At 40.0% G+C, this 16,892-nt stretch overlaps 1 protein-coding gene across 4 annotated transcripts in view; it reads left to right on the top strand.

Moving 5' to 3' along the window:
* pcnx1 (pecanex 1) overlaps positions 1–16,892 on the top strand; it is a 75,766-nt gene that overhangs the window by 34,409 nt on the left and 24,465 nt on the right. For 2 of the 4 annotated variants that reach the window (XM_088648812.1, XM_088648810.1), the window contains 12 exons: positions 2,481–2,574; positions 3,210–3,267; positions 4,583–4,785; positions 5,957–6,110; positions 6,780–6,812; positions 8,876–9,047; positions 11,078–11,188; positions 11,750–11,841; positions 12,544–12,653; positions 14,395–14,500; positions 14,942–15,034; positions 15,465–15,615. In XM_088648812.1, coding sequence (XP_088504938.1) covers positions 2,481–2,574; positions 3,210–3,267; positions 4,583–4,785; positions 5,957–6,110; positions 6,780–6,812; positions 8,876–9,047; positions 11,078–11,188; positions 11,750–11,841; positions 12,544–12,653; positions 14,395–14,500; positions 14,942–15,034; positions 15,465–15,615 — 1,377 coding nt within the window. Of the gene's footprint in view, positions 1–2,480; positions 2,575–3,209; positions 3,268–4,567; positions 4,786–5,956; positions 6,111–6,779; positions 6,813–8,875; positions 9,048–11,077; positions 11,189–11,749; positions 11,842–12,543; positions 12,654–14,394; positions 14,501–14,941; positions 15,035–15,464; positions 15,616–16,892 lie in introns of all 4 variants that reach the window. The other 2 variants (XM_088648811.1, XM_088648809.1) reach the window with 1 other exon arrangement.

The raw sequence follows: 16,892 nt of genomic DNA, 5'->3' as shown, positions 1-16,892 counted from the left end.
GGACATTTGTTAAGTATATGGAACTTACAGTGCCTTCAAAAAGTATTCATCGCAAGTATCCAGATCAATAGGAAAGGGCAGAAATACAGAACAACCCAGACACTTCCTAGAGTCTCCCAAACTGCATGAAGGCACTACAGAAACACTTGGTCAGATAAATGAGCAAGGACCCTATGAAAAGCCTAACAGACCTTTAGAGTTCCATGGCTGAGACTGGAGTAGCTGTACAAAGATAAACTGTAGCACTACAGTTTTAGCCTCTATGGAAGAGTGGCCTGGAGTCACATGAAAATGTGGCAAAATCTTCTTTGGACAGATTAAACAGAAAATTACAACTCTTTGGACTGAAAGCAATGCTCTATGCCTGGCGCAAACTGAATACCTCCCACCCCTTCCATGAAGCGTGGTGGAGGCAACCTCATCTTATGGGGATTCTTTTCAGCAGCAGGGACTGGCACATGTGTCAGACTAGAGGGAACAATGAAACCAAATACAGGCAAATCCTTGAAGTGCTCCTGCTTCAGCAAAAGAGCTTAGACTGGGGTAAAGAGTCACATTCCAACAAGACAATGACTCCAAGTGTACAGCCAAAGCAACACTGGAGTAGTCTCAGAACAAGAAGGTGAATGTCCTTGAGTGACCCAGCCAAAGCCCAGACTCCTATTGAGAATCTCTGGAAGGCCTCGAAGATTGCAGTTCACCCACACTCCCCATTCAGCTGGCCTGACCTTGACTAAAACTGCCAGGAGGAGTGGGTGGAAACTCCCAACTCCTAATGTGCAAAGCTGATGCAGACATACTGTACACAGGAAGGCTTAAAGCCTGCTAAAAGGTGCTTCTTCAAAGTATTAACTCTAGGTGAATACTTCAGTAAACAAGATATTTCCTTTTTTCATTTTTCATGCATTTTTGTTATCGGAGATATTTTTACTCCTTTAAATTGTTGCATATGTTGTGTAAATCAACAGAAAATATCTTTTCAATGCATTATAAGTACAATATGCAAGAACCCAATGAAAGCCACTACAGACAACAGAGTTCCATGGGTGTTTCTGTATTCCTTCCATCTCCTGTTGATCTTACTTCTTGAGGTGAAGGTGAAGTTTTTTTGAAGGCACTTTAAGTTCCATATACAGGTGTTTTGTAAATGTTTGCAATTGTTCTTGGGGGGCAGTAAATACATTTTTATTAAAGGAAGTATTGTGCAGTAAGGCTGGATTGTTGATTGGCCCCATAAACTTTTTAGTTTTTTCTAAACTTTGTGAATTATTTTCTGTGCTTAACACTGGTTTAGTGCAGAAACTATCACTCTCTTTTGAGTGAAACTGCAGTTACACCTGCTCTGATCCAATGATATGTTTGGTATGTATGGGTTGGATATTTCCTTTTGTTAAAGAAAAATCATGATGCTTTGCATCACCCACACTTCAAATATCCTTTTTAGGTTGAGTACAGTGGAGTACAACAAGGTTAATTTTGAGTTTTTGTACGTTGTGCAAAAGTTGGTGGCAAGAGTTGTTTGATTATTATGTATATAGGAAAGCTTGATTGTGCTATAATAATAATAATAATAATTGCTTACACTTATATAGCGCTTTTCTGGACACTCCACTCAAAGCGCTTTACAGGTAATGGGGACTCCCCTCCACCACCACCAATGTGCAGCATCCACCTGGATGATGCGACGGCAGCCATAGTGCGCCAGAACGCTCACCACACATCAGCTATCAGTGGGGAGGAGAGCAGAGTAATGTAGCCAATTCATAGAGGGGGATTATTAGGCCATGATTAGTAAGGGCCAATTGGAAATTTGGCCAGGACACCGGGGTTACACCCCTACTCTTTTCGAGAAGCGCCCTGGGATTTTTAATGACCACAGAGAGTCAGGACCTCGGTTTTACGTCTCATCCGAAGGACGGCGCCTGTTTACAGTATAGTGTCCCCGTCACTATACTGGGGCATTAGGACCCACATGGACTGCAGGGTGAGCGCCCCCTGCTGGCCCCACTAACACCTCTTCCAGCAGCAACCTTAGTTTTTCCCAGGAGGTCTCCCATCCAGGTACTGACCAGGCTCACACCTGCTTAGCTTCAGTGGGTTGCCAGTTGTGAGTTGCAGGGTGATATGGCTGCTGGCTATGTCTTTACTTTGCCTTCAAGATTATACAGGACTCTTTAATTGGTAGCCTCCTCACGTGTTAAAAAGCTAGGGTGCTGAGATTCATTTATTTTGCCTGCATGGATTTTTTATGAGCTTTGGCTTGTCCTGTTAAATAAACAGTAAATTGCATATTTGTGTGTATTCCTAATTAAAAATGAATGTTCCCTTGCTATTGTAGCCACAGTGAAATTCCTCATTTTGTCATTTAAGAAACTGCTGTGGTTGATGGGAATGGTTGTGTGTCTTCAGTCCTCTGTCACTGCTCCAGGATGTGAGTGCGACTCAGCTGGGGTGTCTCTGTTGGTCTCTTCTGATTTCAGGGAAGTTCACACCTCCTCTCTACGAGGCTGGGGGCTGCGACGTGTCTCTAGTGAACTTTGAACCTGCTACAAGACGAGCATCAAACAACATCTGGTAAGTGTAGGGCAACATCGGATCCATCAATGTCAAGTCCTTCGGGAGGTTGGTTTATTAATGATTGAAAATGCCAGGTTCCTTCCTTCTGCTTTTTTTATCCATTAAAGTGTTTTTGTTCTGTGACATGGGATGTTGCTGTAGTTGTGGGTGCAACTGATGTGACTTAAGTATGGCTGAACAATACCATACCTGATATACATGAATACAGTTTATGATACAGGTTCTTACTCTCATGTTTTTATTTCCTTTAATAATGGTAGCAAATACCGGTAGATTGACCATTTCCCCTTAGGGCCAGTCCTCAGATATCTTTTTTTAAGGAAAGGGCTATTGCTGCTGACACTGTGTTGATCATGAGGAAGGTTACAGAAGAGAGTGATCATTTGGTTCATTTTGTTCATCGTTAGCTAGTAGCTTCCCATCAAGCCAGATCCCACAGTCTTCTATGTACAGAATTATGTCCTCTTTTCTTCCCTGAATATTTTTAAGCTTAATTTTCACTTGGGTCCCTGGGTGCTTGTATGGGTGCTTGTCTTGAGTCTCCTGATTTGACTTGGCCAGGGTGCTTGAGGATGTTGAGTACTGCAATCGGTGCCCAAGTGCATTGAAATGCCTTTTCATTTTCTTCACAGGGACACGGATTCCCACGTTTCCAGTTCTACCTCAGTTCGCTTTTATCCTCATGACCTAGTAAGTAGCTGGTGTGTGTAGGCTCTACTCACAGCCAGTGGGAGCAATGCTTATTTAGCCGAATATGTGCTCTGTCCGTCACAGTTTTCTGCAGCTGGTGATCGGCACTTGTTGCATCTCCGAAACCTAACCTTTTCCACTGCCCGCTGCTCCAATAACATAAGCTCTGCAATTTTTTCCCATTTCTTTCTGTGTTGTTGACAATATAGCAAAAGATTACCAGCGAAACTGTCCAAACTATGTATTCAGTAATTATGCAACATCTTATGCCATTTGATTAAAGAATTGATCGTATAATTTCATTCTGTTGCGACCGTGCACTTTATTAAATCCAGTGCTCATGTTGTGCACCTGCAGCAGATAAAATGGCATTCCAGGTCAGATCTTTTCTGTAATGTCATTGTATAAAAGGCTGTTGGCGGGGCATATATCTCTTTATACTTTTCCCCTTCAAAATCAGTTTTAAGTTGTTTGTCTTCAAATGATTCTTGAGATAAAAGTTTCATTGGAAACAAGCAGGATCTGAGATATGATTTTACAGATGGCATGATGAACTAAAATGGACTAACTAAATGTGTCCAAAATAATGTAGATTAGCCTTTCCCCTGGCTGCACAATTTAGCTTAATAGCTGTTTAAATGAAATGCATCAAAGCTGTCACTTATAGATTACTTTATTCATCACTTCTAAAAAAACTGCTTTATTGCTGTTATTGTCATTAGCTCTCCATTCGAAACAGCGTACGCCAATAGGCAGCTTAACCTTGTTGACTTCAGGAATTCATTGTTGAAACAGTTACCACTGCTGTCCCGAATAACTTCGACTTTGAGATTACATCATCTGACCTCCCTAAAGTCCCCATCACTTTAGTTGATAAAACAGTTTCTCATTCCTCCTCACTCCTTGTCTGCTGTCTTGCGGGGCTGCCCCAGTGGTAGCTGCAGTTCTGTGATTTATGAAGTACAGTAGGTCCTTTCCTATATGTGTAGCACTTTGGAATCCTTTGGGATGAGAAAGTGCTCCAAAGACCCAAACAATTATTATTAAAAAAAATCAATCTTCACCAAGCTGACAGACTGAGTTCAAAGATAATGCAGTCTTAATATCTAGTCATCCTTTGAATAGACAAGGAAACCGGTAAAAAAAATTGAAAGAAATCTTACGGAGACTCTGGGGGTTTTAGTTACTCCACAGTGGGTGGTAAGTTGATATAGTCTGCTCATGCGACACAGACTTTTTTAATCGGAGTCAAGAATAAAGCCAGGTAAGTGTAGAAGTGCTGTTATTGACACACGGGCAGATTTCTCTCCCTCAGATCCATCTGAACCGTTTGCTGACCATTGACCCTGAGCTTTTGGAGCAGCAGGATGCTGACCTGAGCCCGGATCTGCAGGATGCCTCGCTGCCACCAGAGGGAGCCACTCGTAAAGCCAAGCAGTACTACCGCTTCTGGCTGCTACCCTACCTGTGGATCGGTGTCAACTTTGACCGCCTCACGCTGCTTGCCCTTTTCGACAGGTACCGGCCGTTAAGCCACCACTCATGTGGAGCAGTCAGTTCAGTTCATTAAAATTGTCAGGTTATCAAATGTGCAAGGTGTTGCATGGCCCTCTGTGAGTGTGGCTCTAATCGTATCTGTGCCTCACAGAGAAAAGAGTATTCAGACATTTGCACTGTTTTCGCACTCTGTTGCTTTAAAGCTTGCAGTTATGACATTTTGAAGAAGCAATTAATATTTGTCTGAGACACAACCTACTGTGCACTTTCAGTGCAAAAAACAAATAGAAGCAAATAGGTAATTTATATTGTTAGGAAAATATAGAAAAGTTAGAGCAGGATAGTCAACAGTAAAATAAACAATTCTAATCCCCCAGTTGTCAAAGCTATACCTTTGCAGCTCATGTAAGTGGCTCAAAAATACAGTATATTCTTTATCCTCTGGCACAGACCTGGTGAAAGAGAAATATGCAACAAAACATTGATGTGATACTATAAAAGGTTATGTGGTCAGACAAAATTTTGACTTTTTGGTTTAAGTAGAAAGCATTAAATCTGATCCTACCCAACATAGTACATCACTCAGTCAAAACAATCCCTACAGTCATGTTGGAAGCAGCATAACGTTATTGTCCTGCTTCTCATCAGCAGGGACTAGGAAACTTGTCAAGACTGATGGGAACATAGGAGGAGCAAATGAATGGCAAAGCTTAGAGGAAAACCTGCTTTAGACATAAAACTGGCACAAGACCAACATAGTGCACATCCCAGTCCACACCATCCCTACAGTGAATCATGCTTTTCCAGTGTGAAGAAGAAAAAGAGCACAAGTACAAGCAAATAGTAGAAGAAAACCTTTTTTAGTCTGCCAAAGACTTAAAACGGGGGCAAAACGTCAGCTTTCAGCAAGACGGTAATCTTGAATGCACGGCCAAAGCAAAGCTGGTAGAATCAAAACCAGACTTGTATCTGTATAGGCAGCCAAAGGTACCTTCCACCAAATGTTGAGTATACAGGACTGAATACTTATACAAAAAAAATATTCTGTTTAGTTTTTGCTGACTGTAACTTCTCTAAATGGGTTAGCTGAGTAGCCGACCTCTTCATTGTTCAACCTAATGGACTTCTTGCACTGCTGGTATGATACTTGGGTGGACTTAGGAGAGCTCCCTGCGTGTGTTTGTGTTGATAGGAACCGGGAGGTTCTGGAGAACGCCTTGGCAGTTACCCTGGCCGTTCTGGTGGCATTCCTGGGCTCGGTGCTTCTCATCCACGGGTTCTTCACCGATATCTGGGTTTTTCAGTTCTGCCTTGTTCTTGCTAGCTGCCAGTATTCCCTACTGAAGGTGAGTCGAACTGGTCATGCGTCACAGCTCCCTTTGAAACCAGTGTACTCTTGCATAACCACCAGTTTACTTGAACAACAAATACAATACAGCAGGGTTATGGGGTTCCTAAAATGGTCTGGGTATCAGCTTTTGACACAGCTCCCAGTTAACAGTTTATACGATACAGTCTGCAAAATGAAATTCTGGACCAAAGCAGTGCAGAAAGCCTGTCTTTTGCAAAAATCTCTCAAAATATCCTTTTTGGTAAATGTTAGACATCATTTTCCTTTGTGTTCCTTGCCATCATGTTCTAAAGCATATTAAAGCGCCTGATAGTTTATTTTAATGGGTGCTTTTTTCATGTTTGTTGTTTTCTGGCAAATGCACAGAATTTTGTAAAATGGCTGTGTGGAATTTAAGTGTCAGAAGGTATGAACTCCATTTGCTCTTGTGTTTGATGGCAGTCTTTTTCGACAACATTTTGTGTTTACAGAGGGAAATGTTGTAAATTTTCATCAAAAGATAAACATGGTATATGAAAATAAACAGAGGTTTCCTTGCGTTTTCAATTTCCACTCTCAGTTTAGTATAAAACACTGGAATCTTGCTGAACTTTAACTGCTGATTTCTGAGGGTTGTTCTCGTTTTTCCAACCAGTTTTAATTTCTCCTCTTTTGTCTGCTTTAGAGTGTGCAGCCAGATTCCTCATCGCCACGACACGTACGTATGGGTCCTTTTGCATGGGCTTGTTTGAAGAGCTCTGCAGGCTCTTTAAGTTCTGATCGGCATTCCTGTGGGACAACATACACGCAGTGGAAACTGAAGGCTTCTCTGAATGGAGACAGTCTGCTTGTGTATAAAGCAGCAGTTTCCCAAGGGAAATAATTTCATAACAGCAACATATCATCCTTGCCAGTTATGCAGACAACGAAAGAAGTAAGACTAGTTTTGAAGGGGTTGTTTTAAAGAGCAGGTGTTGAGCTTCTGAGAAAATATTTGTTGCCACAGTGGTTTAAGCAATGTGCCTTGAATTGCAGACTGTCATTGTTCACATCTTGGCAGTGTTTTTAAAATTAGGGATTGCTAATTGTTGTTGGTTTGCATCCATATAATTTGGAATCAGTGTAGGCAAGTGAGGACCTGCACAGCATGCAGGCAGACACAGCATCGTGGCGATTGGTCCGTGAGCTTTACAGTTCCTTTTAGGAGACTTACACATGCAACACATAGATAACTGTACCTGTTTCTATACACATCCCATAAAACCCACCCATCGTTCCAGTTTATTACATTGTAATATTTAAATTAATCCATGTATTGCTTTACCAAGAAATACTTTAATTAGCCAACGCTTAATGGGATTTCTGTTTTTCAAAAGCTTTTCATTTCTACATAGTGCAAAACGTTGAGAAAATGGAGTTTGCTGTAGCTGAGTATGTGAAGTGGACTGTATAAGTGTAAATAGTGAGAGAGACCCAAGAATAACATGTGAAGCAAAAAATTGGAGCATTCTGGGAAAAAGAGGGAATGTTTTTGTGCTGTGGCTTTTGATAGCTTGAGCACTTTCTTTCCTTTTGTTCGCAAACTTTCTGCTGTTTCAGAGTCAAGTGGCAATGGGAAAAAAATGAAAAGGATTTACAGTAGGTTGTCTCGTAGGTCCTTAACCATTTAGAAAGGTGATGAAGACCTGAGTTAAGGTGCTTTTTCAAATTAATTGAATCAGACAAGGTGAAGTATGTATAAACCTTGTGTTTCTGTCCAAGTTTTAATAGAAAGGCTTTGCTCTCATACTATGATTTGGCTCTTACTAGGACACAAAATGGCAAATTGGATTGGTTCCCTTTTTCTCTCACAATAAACCTCCAAATGTTAGACTGTGTCTGAAAACACTGCTAGTATTAAATTGCCTGCTCGATGCTGTTGTTTTTAATTTGCTGTCTTGATTTTTTTTGGCTATGCTCAAAATGTGCCTTTACTAATCCCAATTGTATGGGAAATATGCACTATATGTTAGCATAAAGTAGTCTTATACTGAATTGTTAATCAAATGTGATCTGGTTTCTTGCTAATTTTTTGTGCTCTACTTCTTGTCCTGTTTTATATGAAATGTGTTTATCTTTTGAAAAGAATTTGTGCCCTCTCAACTCTATCTTCAGTGTGGGCCTCTAAAGCATTTTACCTCTGCCTTCAGGAACACTTGGTTTACCATTAATGTCAATTGATTCAGGCTGGATGTGATACATAATTGTTTTGGTGTGTAACTACACACAAGAAGAAGTAAAGATTGTTGGGGTGGGGGTGGTGATTGGACACTCCCCGATTCCAGACCAGTTTAAGACTGAGGATTCTTAACAAACGGCTGTGGCTCTGGCAGTGAGTTTGATAGAAAGAGACAGCACCTGCTTCACATTGCCATGCATCTTCACATATTACTCACATTGGACCCCTGAAAATGCCAAGAGTGCCTTTCTGGGACCCTGATAATAAAGTATGTTTTGCAAACACTAGAAGGATTTTTAAAACTTCTGGATAAAACAAAAAAATTGTTTTTATTTTTAAGCTGTTTTAATTGCTCTTTTTGAGTTGTGCAATAAAATGTGGTGTTGTGCTTTTTTTAATGGGATTTAACACTGGATATGTTATAGTCATAGGAGTAAAATGAAGCTTAGATTTCTCTGTACACCGTTGTTCATATTGTGGCGTAGCTTTCAGCCTCGAGAAGCATGTTTTATTCCAGGTAAAGCTCCTCTCTCTCTCATGGTCTCCGCTAACTCCCCCATCAGGGCCACAATCGGATCATCGCCTACAGCAGGCCGGTGTATTTCTGCCTGTGCTGCGGCCTCATCTGGCTGCTCAACTACGGCAGCGAGAGAACATCTTCGGCCCGCTTCACTCTGTACGGCGTGGCCTTCACCAGCTCGCTGCTCCTCACGTCCGCCAGGGACCTCGTCATAGGTGAGGCAGGGTGCAGGGGTGCTCAGCTCTGGGTGTAGAGGAAACCGCAGAGATGCTGGTTTCAAAAGTTCCAAAATCACTCTCCTTAAGGAGCACATCGCTTCAGCTGTGTTTTCCTCCCCGAGTCCGTAACTTAATTTTATTAATTATTTTCTTAATTGGTCCCTCTTTCCGTCTTCACCTGGATGTTGGCAGGTGACGAATTAAAGATATCTGTGCCTTACAGGCGTTTCTTAAATCGGCCTCATCCTCAGGACTTGGGTTCAGAAAGAGATCTAAATCGTTACTCAGATGGAATGAAGCATTATAGAGTCATCATTAGTTAAAAATTAAAAATTAAATTAAAAATCCCTGGGCGTTTCTCGAAAAGAGTAGGGGTGTAACCCCGGCATCCTGGCCAAATTCCCCATTGGTCCTTACCAATCATGACTTCCTAATAATCCCCATAAATGAATTGGCTTCATCACTCTGCTCTCCTCCCACTGAAAGCTGATGTGTCGTGAGCGTTCTGGTGCACTATGGCTGCCGTCGCATCATCCAGGTGGATGCTGCACATTGGTGGTGTTGGAGGGGAGTCCCCATTACCTGTAAAGCGCTTTGAGTGGAGTGTCCAGAAAAGCACTATATAAGTGTAAGCAATTATTAATATTAATATTAGTTGATCAAAACCACCTTCCAGCCATGGGATAGAATTCTTTATAGAAGTTGGATCAATTTGAAATTTAATTCAAAACTTCAGCCAGATGACGCGCGTTTGCATCCGATCTCATATCAACAAACCCCTGTTCATGAGTGAAATGACATGGAAAAGAAACGCCACCAGGAGCAAAATCGGGACCATTTTTAAACAATGATGCTGCTGTCTTGGCAAGAAAGCACTTGACTGGCTGTGAATATTTTTAATTTAAACGTTATTTTCTCAATAGTTGCTTTTTCAAGAGAAATGCTTGTAAACATTCTGCTGAACACTTACAGCGTTGAATTATGATTGAACCAATACAGAACAACTGAATCCTGAGGCCTTTTAAAACATTCAGAGGACTTCAGAGAATGAAATTGGCTGTTGAAAGGAATACAGTCTCCAAACTGGACTAATTTAAATCAGTGTTGTTCAAAATTCCCAAAACCACCAACTAAATGTGGTTTAGCCCTTTAACTGTGTCCACTGTCTAGGATGAAGTTTTACAGCTGTGACTCCATTTTGAAGCTACAACTATAAACTTCTAAAGCTAAAAGGACAACTTCCAAAGCATTTTTCTCCAGTGCAAGTTTTGAAGAGCAAAAGAGCCCCTCCAGAACTCTTTTGAAATGGAAAAACCTTTGATTTTTATTTTGTTGTACTGTTGTGACCAGTATTGTCATGCTACTATACTTTCAGCAAATTCTGAATAAATTGCACTCTGGAGCAAAAAAGCTTTGAAAAATCCTACTATGTATTCTGTTGATTGTAGAAAAGTTTTGTTATTTTTTCATATTCCTTGAGACATTGTTTTAGAAGTGTTATTGTGTTCATTTGAGTTGTCCCCTAATTCAGTGGACATACAGAACTACACATGTAGTGCCTAGCAAGAGTATTCAAGCTCTTAAAGTGATGTTTTGTTAAATTACACTTTTATTGAGATTTTAAGAGATTATCATCAAAATACAGATAAATATAATCCAAATTTAAATGTTCAAAGTGAATATTTTTATGGGTAAAATGGATTAATTGGTGCTAAAGGTGTTTCCACCAAGTATTGACTCAGCTTAACACTTATTTGATAAAAAGTTTTCAATCTTTAGTTGTAGTTATTGCTGACATTAAATTTCTTTCATCCATAAAGGTTTTGAAGTTTGTGCATTCATGTTTGTTTAAAAATATCTACTTTAAAAACATGTACACTTTTGTAAAGCCAAAAAATGATTTGTCATAGGAAAGAGGTGAACACAAGGCACTGTAGTCATTGGATGGGGGAAAAGGTGACACTTTAGTTCTAGCGCGTTTCCTGTTGACCAATCTTTCCTGACTGCTGCGATTTACTTCCCTGCAGTGTTTACGCTGTGTTTCCCCCTCGTGTTCTTCATTGGTCTCCTCCCACAAGTCAACACCTTTGTTATGTACCTCTTCGAGCAAGTGGACATTCATGTCTTTGGAGGAAATGGTGAGCAGGGTGTTCAAGGGAGCATATCTTATCGACTTGCAGTACATCATGTCATTGTAATGCATTGGTACTTATTATTAATGATGCTGAGTTTGTTCATGCATTGCAACCAGTCAGTTTTGTGAAGCTTCACTTGTTTTGTGAAGCTATGTCTGAAAGTTTACATTAGCATCAACAGAGCCATACCATGTTTAAATCCACTTCTGAATAGTGGGACAATGTACATGGACGTAATATTGCCAGACATCCTGCTTTTGTAGGTGGCCCATGTATTAATTTAGAAAATCCCATGTTCATAGGATAATTTGTTTTTATGCTTCAAATCTGCAAATCTATGTGTGTACCAACACAGTTATTGAAACAAGTATTTAGTAATTTATGACTACAATAAAAATATTCACCCGCAATATCTCTTGTAGGTTTTGGTACACTCATTAATCATAGTAAGCAGTATTTCAGATGTTGCAGTAAATTCATTCTTGAGATCCAGGACACCAGCACCCGCTAGCAGTTGTGCAGAGTCTTTCTGGTTTGAGCCTGAAGGTGCTGTGTGTCTTCCAGCCTGCACCAGCCTGCCCTCTGCCCTGTACAGTGTTATTCGCAGCCTGATCGCCGTGGCCATGCTGTACGTCCTCTGCTATGGCGCTTTGAAGGTAAACGCCACTCGCCGTCTTGTCTATGTTCTAGAGAAGGATAGTGAGTTGCCAAACAGCCTGAGTTATGCTTTAGATTGCTATCAGAAGTGTACTGGTCCAGATCTTTATCCTTTTGATGCCAATTGCTTTGGAAGCTTTACAGATTTCTCCTTTATCGCTGTAAGATTAGGTCAGACTTTTACAGAATATACTATGTACTTCAACCACTGCACTGCTTTGTAACAATCTACTGTACTTGGCAATGGGTATAGGAATGATGCCCACATCTGTCCCATTTTCATTGCCTACTGATTTTTTTAACTTATCTTCGACGTGGTCATCAATATAACTAAGACTTTTTTAACAGTTTTGTATTGATGGCTGTATTTACTGTATGCAGCTAGCAAGTTGTACTTCTGTATCTTGGTTTTTCTTACTGACTACTTCATACTTCATGGAGGTCTGTACTAATGCACTTTTATCAATCTTATAAAAAATATGATTATTTTATGGAATCTTTAAAAATATATTTTGAGTATGTGATCCTGTCTAGAGATCACAGCAATATTTCATGTATATTGAGTTCAAACATCTCAAGATGCTATGTTGTGACGTGTAGCCTGAGTGTGTGATCTTGCCTTGTGAAGTCAATGTGTGGGGATACACCCCTTGTATGTGTGGTCATGTTCAGTGAACACAAAGTGTGTGGCTTTGTTACAGGAATCGTGGGATGCTCAGCACATTCCCGTGCTCTTCTCTGTCTTCTGCGGGCTGCTTGTGGCCGTCTCCTATCACCTGAGTCGACAGAGCAGTGACCCTTCAGTTCTTATGTAAGGACACTCACAAATATACTAATTTTAAACCTTTAATTTTAGGCCCTTTAAGGTTTAAACTGTGAATTCCTTTTTGCTTATTTTCACATGTTTTGAAGTGCATGTTCTTTGTGTGAGATTGCTTGAGTTTTGCCTTTTTTAAAGAAACATTCTCTTAGTGTTAATCTGCATTGTTCCTAAGTTTGGATTTTTGGGTAAAAAGGATATAAATAATTAAATAAATATAATTCTCTTGTAATGAAACCAGATCTTCAAAAATAATAAACATAATAATACGGCTGGGCGATATGGGCAAAAACATTATCACGATAAAAATGTTCATATCAGTCGATATCGATAATTATCACGATAAATGTCAAATCATTATTTCTTTCAAGTTTAAAGGCAGATTTTTTCTCCTGAGTGAAAGTTGAGGAAACCAGACAGTTAATTGGTAAATTAAACAACTCTTTATTTTAAGAGCACAACAAACACTTGCCAAACAGCAGAAACATTAAACAAATCTGAGGTAGGGAGTATTCAAGTCTTTTTTATGTCAAAATATGCATGAGTAAAATTTACAAAATAAATCTTAATAGAAACATTAAATACTGCAGTGTGATAAAACACACATAGAAGATGGCTCAGACAGACTGCAAAGTTTAAAGTGCTTTAAAGGATCATATCAGAGGTAGTGGCGAAGAATGGCACCGTTTGCAGCAGCCGCTCTACCATCTCCCTACACTCTGCATACAGCCGAGGACGTGCAGTCAGTGCAAAATGTTTCCAACCAGGTAGCTCGTATCTGGGGTCAAGGACTCTGATAAGCTTCTTGAATCCCTCGTTTTCGACAGTGCTAATGGGAAGCATGTCTTTTGCAATGCAATATGCAACTGCATTTGTGATGTCTTCATGTCTTTTCGTTTTTTTGTCGTAAGGCACGGTGCTCGAAAATGATGCTACTATGGTTTGCTGCTGTGTAGTCCCACTGAATACTGGCCTGGTGCTTATAGATGGTCCCCTTCCACTAACAACAGTAGTTTGTGACTGTAATTTTTTACTTTCTGCGTGTTCTAACGGGTAATGTTGTTTTAAATGATGAAATAGGGTCGTGGTGTTGCCCGTCTTTGCTGGCATGGATCTGCGGCACAGTTTGCAGTGCACGCTGCTCTGTTTTATGTCTGATCATAAAAAGCCAAAATATCTCCAAATTACCGAAGTTGAATAACCTTTTCTGTCGACGATGTCATCGTCCTTCGAGCTGGTCGTTGGCAGCACTACCTTTGCTTCAGTGTCGCTCATTCCTCCGCTCCAACTACAATCCTGTCAGCCACCACCGTGTGGGTAAACACCACCACGTTAGCTGCCCAGTCTGCAACACGCACCCGCATATCATGCGCAACGCATAAACATATATATCGAACATTTATCGAACTTTGTTAAAATTATATCGAGGAAAATTGTATCGCGATAATTAACGTTATCGAATTATCGCCCAGCCCTACATAATAAACAAAGTCTGGTTTGTGGTGCAGCATTATGATACTTGAGAGAAAACATATAAATGATTTCTTTGTCCTCATCAGCCATATGCACTATCGTTGTGAATTGCTTTTCTGTTATTTTTAAACTATTCAGTTAGAACAGGAAAGAAATCTGTGTATCCTGAATGGAAGACAAATGATGCAAAGCATGAGTTACTCAGGTGCAGAATGGCTCCTGATTGAAAATGATCTTTGCACTCTTCTCTCCTGTCTAGCTCTTTGGTGCAGTCTAAGATTTTTCCTGACCTTAAGGACAAAAACCCAGAAGATCCTCTCTCAGAAGTGAAGGATCCCTTACCAGACAAGCTCAAGAACTCTGTAGTAAGTGTGCTGAAATCTGTGAGATTTTTGGATAGACTTGTTTCTGAGTTTTAAACTGATTTACATCTTTGGCTTCTATATTGTAAGATGTACTGTTTTCTTCAACAATTCAACAAGAAACGCAAGAAGAAAATGGAAACCACTAAGAACTACCCAAAGGGTTGTGGGAGGATGGAACAGGTTACACAGCCATGTCGTTGATGCTGATATCTTAGTCTATTTGAAGAAACATGACATCCTAGCTTAGGTTAGCTACTAGCTACCAAACAGGCTAGATGGGACGAATCTCTTTTGTTACTATTCACATGACCTTCCCCAGGTCCTAAAATAGTAAAGTCTGTAGTAAATAGTAAAATAGTAAAGTTTGTGATGTTGCTGTCCTGAAATCAGGATTACCTTTATTTGTCCAATAGCATTAACCTGTTTCTTCTTTCTTTCCAGAATGAGCGCCTTCAATCAGACTTGATAGTCTGTGTGGTGATTGCAGTTTTATACTTTGCCATCCATGTCAGCACGGTGTTCATTGCTTTACAGGTAATGGTATTTAAGAGCATTGAAATATGAAGCACGGAGACACATCTTTGCTTCATGTTTCTTTCAAAATATTTTATTAAACTTGTAGCCAGTAAAAGCTTCATAGGCTCTGCTGTTGGCACCATGGGTGTTATTCTGAATTGGGTGTGACTAAACCTGTCTGAGATTGTTTTCAAGCTGCAAAATAATCTTATAATCTTTCTGACTAATCTCAGTCAAATCTGATAACTCCCCTGTTATTACCTATATTGGACGTGCATAGATGTAGATATCAAAGAGTTTTTTATGTGCAAATTTTCCCTGAAAAACAGGAGACTGCTACTCCTAGGCTCCTAAATATTCATTTAGCCTTTTCCTAGAACCTTACTCTCAAAAATGGATAGTTAAAAATGAATCATATTTTTGTCATTTCCCCCCCTCTCTCCACCAGCCCTTCCTGAGCTATGTGCTGTATGCTTTGGTGGGAGCAGTGGGATTGTTGACACACTACCTGCTGCCTCAAGTGCGCAAGCAGCTGCCATGGTACTGCTTCTCCCACCCTCTAATCAAGACCAAGGAATATTACCAGTTTGAGGTCAGAGGTAAGCCAGGTAGTTTTGCGCTTGTGATGTGATGGAGTCTCCTCATTCTCTTGCTCCTGTTCTGACTTCAAGGAGGAGAATAATGCCTCCATTAACTTGACATTAATATATTTGAAAAAGTAAAATATTTTTGTAGGCTCATTCCTTGCCATTCCTTTTCACTGCAGTACTTTTTTCCAGGTATTTCTTAATTATGTTAAGAAAAATGCTGATTGAAGTCCTGTGATTTCAGCGTGTGGATTGAAGTATGGATTCACAGTATGGATTGAAGCAGAACTTTACTGAGTTTTAAAACTATTCATTAAGGAGTTGTTTTTTCTGTTAGACCTAAATCCGATTTTAACAGCTTCATAATTTGGAGCACATGTTTTTGCTCAGTTCAGTGAACTAGATTTATCAAATGTATTTTGCACACAGTCTTATATCTTCTAATATTTTGCATGCCTGGATAAAGTCTTCAGCTGACCCATGCTCATCTGAATTCAAGCATGGGTTTTTGTTCTTCAATGGGCTGTATACCTGTTGTGTGGATTATAAAGACTCGCGATGTATGATCATTGTAGGAATCTCAATGTAAACATATCAACAATGGTGATCTAGTGTCACAGTTTTTGCAATCATTGCATTTCAGTCTTTTCCTGGCTATGAAGTCAATTCTCAAGTAACCAATGTTAATAAGAGCACACGTTAACTTAGAATGAAATTAGAGTTTTAAAGAGATTGTAATGAGATGGTGTCCAGTCCAGGGTGAGACCAGTGCTCTTAGCTCTACCTTGTGCCCTATGCTTTTCGGATAGGATTTGTGTTGCTGTGACTCCCTCTGGAAAGAAACAGGTTTTTTCATGATGTATGGATGGATTTTTAAGAACAGTGCTGCTCTTCATCAAGGTAGCTTAAAAACATAACCACAACTCAACACATCCACTGTAAGCTCTGTCAAAGCAGATCCACCGTGCAAGTGTTGTTGCTTTATATTTATTGCTGTGACAAATGTGCTTCAGTCCAGGAATGAATATACTTTTGCTTCTCAGCAACGTCTCTAAAGTGTATATGTCTTATGCCATAGTGACCAGAGTTGAACTCGGTGTGACAGAAGCTTTAAAACTACTTTGTTGTGCAGCTTCCTTTCACCATTCCTCCATACTGTATTTCAGACAGTAACATTTGTGCAACAATTATTTTGAGTCTGCTGTCCCAATACTGACAATTACAGACCTATTGCAACCCTTCAGTTGTTGCACTAATTGCTTTCCACAAGTGTAACTGTTCAACCCTAA

This window comes from Lepisosteus platostomus, chromosome 10 (assembly GCF_059453375.1).
Source record: "Lepisosteus platostomus isolate fLepPlt1 chromosome 10, fLepPlt1.hap1, whole genome shotgun sequence".
In the NCBI taxonomy this organism is placed as follows: Eukaryota; Metazoa; Chordata; class Actinopteri; order Semionotiformes; family Lepisosteidae; genus Lepisosteus; species Lepisosteus platostomus.
The sequence above is the reverse complement of the archived record's forward strand: the minus strand, read 5'-3'. Positions and strand labels throughout refer to the sequence as shown.